This window comes from Galeopterus variegatus, unplaced genomic scaffold, assembly GCF_000696425.1.
Source record: "Galeopterus variegatus unplaced genomic scaffold, G_variegatus-3.0.2 Scaffold2468, whole genome shotgun sequence".
NCBI lineage: Eukaryota > Metazoa > Chordata > Mammalia > Dermoptera > Cynocephalidae > Galeopterus > Galeopterus variegatus.
Window position 1 is genome coordinate 171,828 of NW_007728579.1, and position 4,775 is coordinate 176,602.

General features: G+C 46.7%; 1 protein-coding gene across 1 annotated transcript in view; it reads right to left on the minus strand.

The window, feature by feature from the left end:
- Positions 1–4,775, minus strand: part of ADCY2 (adenylate cyclase 2 (brain)) — a gene marked incomplete at its 5' end in the record, with an annotated part of 126,553 nt that overhangs the window by 8,648 nt on the left and 113,130 nt on the right. The window contains one exon of the mRNA XM_008581801.1: positions 826–940. Coding sequence (XP_008580023.1) covers positions 826–940 — 115 coding nt within the window. The remainder of the gene's footprint in view (positions 1–825; positions 941–4,775) is intronic.

The window sequence follows — 4,775 nt, forward strand, 5'->3', positions numbered from 1 at the left end:
CGAGGCCACGGGTTCGGATCCTATATAGGGATGGCCGGTGCGCTCACTGGCTGAGCGTGGGGTGCAGACAACACCAAGCCAAGGGTTACGATCCCCTTACCAGTCAAACAAACAAACAAACAAAAAAATCAACTTAAAGTTTAAGAACTTATTAGAAATCAGGAATTTTTTTTTCCAACTAAGTAAATTTTACTTTTTATTTTAAAGAAAGTTGGATTTTTCTCCAGGGTTCAAGCACAATCTGAAAAGCTATATCTTTTTCAGAACCTAGGACACACTTCTGGTGTTCTTGCAGGTCGTGACCCTGGGAATGTGGAACTGTATGTCAGCAATTCTAAGATGCACACTTTTTATAAAAACATTTTTACATCTTTGAAATATAGATGTATCTTATAGTCAGTGGCATGTCCTAGTGGCATGGGTAACCTCCCGTAGAATAATGGAGCAGCTTTCGGTTGATGACTTACAGTAAATCAGCAACTCAGTGTGGCTTAAGGCTGTGCATGCTGTATCTAGCAATCAGGACCCTGGCTAGAGGGACAGGGCCCTTGAAAACTGAAGTCCGGCCAATGTGCTTCACTTGCTGAACCAAGTGCCTGCAGCCTGGGTCCAACCAAAAGTGGTATTTTCTCTAATTTGCACGAAAGTGCCTTAGAGGCTTGCAGCTTCCCAGGACCTGCTGTCTGTAATCCAGTCCTGCTGCTCTAAAGACACGTTTGTAATTGTTCCACACAACATTGCAAGCAAGGATCATCATTTCCCATGACTTATTCCTCACGCCACGTCCTCACCACAACTGAAACCCACATTTCTCTGCACACATACCCACGCGCAACTTGAAGTCGTTGAAGGAGTGTTTGTTGATGGCATCCAGCTTGGCCACCAGGGCGTAAGCAAACTCCACCATGGTGCCGATGTGCATGTACTGCCGCTCAGGCTCCTGAGAGAGAGACAAGCACATGCAGGTGGGGGACAGCTCAACGAAATGGAACACATCCCCCTCAGTCACAGACCTGAGCGCCCTTCAGAAAGGAACACTCAGTAGTTACAATGCTGCAATCCACTGCAGACATTTGCAAGCTTTAAATTTTGTACCAAGGAAGCATTTGGGGTTCGAATCCCATTCAAGGGGAGACGTGAAACCTGGACCTGGACCTGAGTCTCTCAGGCACCCTCAGGCCAAAGTGCCTTGAGGGCTGAGGCAAGCTGCTCACCAAATGGGGCTGGCACTGGTTTAATCCAGAAACACCCACAGTCACCAGCTCTGACGCGGGGCTGGCTCTGTACTCTCCATCTGCCCCCATGCCCAGTCTTCCCTTCTCTGTTGGGCTCCGGTGTTGGGAGGCCGTCTCCTCCTTGCCATCTGGTTGCCAGGTGGGACTGACCATGAGAGAGCTGGGGATTCCTCTCTTCTTCCCACCCCTCCCATGCACTGGATGGTGGGTCCAAGGCCAGCACGCCCAAGGGTTGCTCCTTCCCCTGCAGCTCTTCCTGGCTCTGGGAACACCCTCCCTCTGTTCACCCCTTTGTGCCTTGAAGGGGAGGGTGTTATGGGCTGAATCGTGCCCCCCCAGCAAGTTTATATGTTGAAATCCTAACCCCAGTACTTCTGAATGTGAAAAAAAGTTCATGGGAAAATTCATATCACCTAATTCTATTGTTCCACAAACTGTCTGAAGTACCTTCGTATTTGGAGACAGGATCTTTAAAGATGATTAAGGTGAAATGAGGTCACTAGGGTGGGCCCAATCCTATCTGACTGGTATCCTTATAAGAGAGTAGGACAGAGACATGCTCAGAGGGATGAGCGTGTGAAGTGACAGAAAGCAGGCGGCCATGTGCATGCCAAGAGAGACTGCAGAAGCAGCCAACCCTGTGCACACACGGATCTCAAACTTTTAGCCTCCAGGGCTCTGAGACAGTAAATTTCTGTGTTGCAGCCACAGTCTGTGGTTCTTTATGGCAGCCCTTGCAAACTAATACGGGGATAACAATTTCCTGCTTTTACTCATCCCTGAGTATTTTATCATCCCATGAGGATGAGAGAATTAGTGAGGGAATTACGGAGCTGAAGGACAAAGCAGAAATTTCTATATATATTTACTATTAATTTATATTTATTATTCCTGGTACCAGTTTACATTTAGCATTAATTTGTAACACCTATTATATTTATAGTCACTTATGAAATTCACAATTTAAAACATTTCTATTTTTGATTATGTTTTAAAAATAGATTCTCTATTAGTGCATTCACAGAATTCATACAATTAATTTACTTATGTTCGGAAGATTCCTGCTACTGCAGTATTTAATGATTAGGTACACCAAAGTAGATTGGACAACGGTTTCCGTTGCAGCCTGCCTGGCGAGCTGGCCTTGCGCTGGGCTGACGTGCAGTCCCAGGCCGGCCACACATCTGTGGCCCGCAGCACAGGTGCCTATGTTAGTGCTGAAATCAATGATGTCTTTTCCTGAAGTCTGTCTCCCTTACTAGTTTCTGAACTCTACCAGGGTAGAGACTATGTTTTATTCATCTGTGTCTCTAGCCTAGGAGAGGTGCTTAGTAAATGTTTATTGAATGACAACATGCAGGCTGACGGTGGGGTAACCAGGAGGGAATGGCGAGCAGGAACGCAGCAAGGGACTCGGGTGCTCCGCGGGCAGGTGGAAGCTCTGCGATGTTCCCCTGGGGAGCACGTGCCGGGAAGGATTGTTCATGTGTCCAGCAAGGCATGTGAGGGACCACGGGAAGAAAAGGGGGCAGAATACTAGAGGGCTGAACGGGGGATATGTTCTCAGCAAGGACATGGGTCAGGGATAGGGGAGTCGATACGGACACTGGAAAACAGTGGAGAGAAGAGGAGAGAAACGGAATATGCGGCTGTCATGGGTCTTGACTGCTGGGATGCGTGTTTCATCCCATTGGGTCCCAGAGGGAGCTCAGAGATGGAGAAAGGGCTCGGGGGACAAAGAGGCAGTCACCTGGTGACCTTGGGGGAGAATTCCTCGTGGAGGGGGGAGATTAAAACGAGCTCTCAATGGCTCAGTATGGATAGGTAGGAAGAAGACGGAGACAGTGGACATAAACCACACGTTCAAGACAACAGCAGAATGGAGACAACCAAGACGGCAGCTAAAGGACAGAGCAAAAGGACTCGAGGGAAGGTTTTCATCCGGAGGATGGACAGGTGCTGCATGAAAGCAGGGTCTTTCAACCTTGGTCCCATGGACACGTGGGCTGAATAATTCCTTGTTCTTGGGCTGTCCTGTGCATTGTACGGTGTGTGGCACCATCTCTGGTCTCTACTTACTAGATGGCAGTGGTGCCCCCTGCCACTAGTGGTGACAACCAAAAATGTCTCCAGTCATTGACAAGTGTCCCCTGGGGGGCAAAACTGCTCCCCATTGAGAATGACAGCACTAAATGATATAAATATAAATGGAGAAGAGGAATTAAATTTCTGGTTAAGAGAGAAAGAGGTCTTCCTCACCTCAGGTAAATTATATCATTCTAGAGAAAGACGAATCGAACAGTACTATTGCCATAAACCCTCAACTTAAGCTGTGGGGGAAAAACCAAACAATTAAAAAATCGGGACTGTGAAGCAGACTGTCAGCTAGCTTTGGTGGAAATGCAAAGCGTTATGTAAGAACAGTTAACGCTTTTCTAGCCTGGCTCGCTAATTTTTTCATCTCGTGACTTATGGGGAATACATGATTTGGAGGCTTGTGCAGCGAGCTGGAAAACAGCTGGTTCCTTAATAGGAAGCACAAGCTGTTAAACCAACAAGCAGAATCTTGCGTAGTAAAAATTACAACTGTCCCAGTAAGGACGGCACATTTGCCACAGGAGGAATGCTTTGGTTTTTACCAAAGCAAAGTGCAGCACACGAGCTCTGCCCCTGATAAACTATCATCTCTGTTTTCAAGCAGTAGGTTTAAACTGGAGGTTGTAAGTGACTCAGTCATGAAATAAGAGAGTGAATTCTGGGAATGGGGTTTAAATCCAACGTCAGTAACTCATTTGGGCTTAGTAAATCCCAGAAAAAATTGTGCTCGGTCTCTAGAAGAACTCAATTCATTTTGAATGTCCTTACAACTAAGCTCTCGATAAACATTTGAGGGCAGTATGAAGCAACTATTTCTCCCATGATCCAAGTAATTTTTGTTAGATATCTCCAAATATTTAACTGATTTCCAGCTGCACAGAGAAACTACGCATTCAGTTTCCAGGAACACACTTTACAGGCTGGTTGTTTTGCAAGTTTCACCAGCAAGGAACATTGCTTAAAGTAGATGCAGGTTTACTTAGATTATTTTATAACTCGAGTGACTGGTAACAACTGAGGTCACTCTTTAGGCTAAAATTAACATGAGTCTCCTCTCCTGTTCTCTCTTTCCTCCTGTCCCTTCGTCCGTCCAGCGAATGTTTACTGAGCACCTGCTATGTACCCGGCACTGCGTTCTATGCTGGAAAACTTCCGGCGTTTGAATTCCCACTTGTCTTATTTTGAAGGGACTCGGGATTGCTGTCTAAAGAGCACGTCGTTCTCCTGCCAGGGACTCCCAGGAGATTTGATGGGATTTCTCAGTTCTCCAGAGGAGATGGAGAGCTGCCTGCTGTGATAATCAGCTCACCCGGGAGAGGATGCTCAATGAATAGGGCCTGAGTCAGGCAAAACTGAGCTCAGCTCCAGGTTCTGCAAGCATCAGCTGTGTGGCCTTGGTTGAGTAACTTTCCTGAGCCTTAGTTTCCTCACCTGTGAAATGGG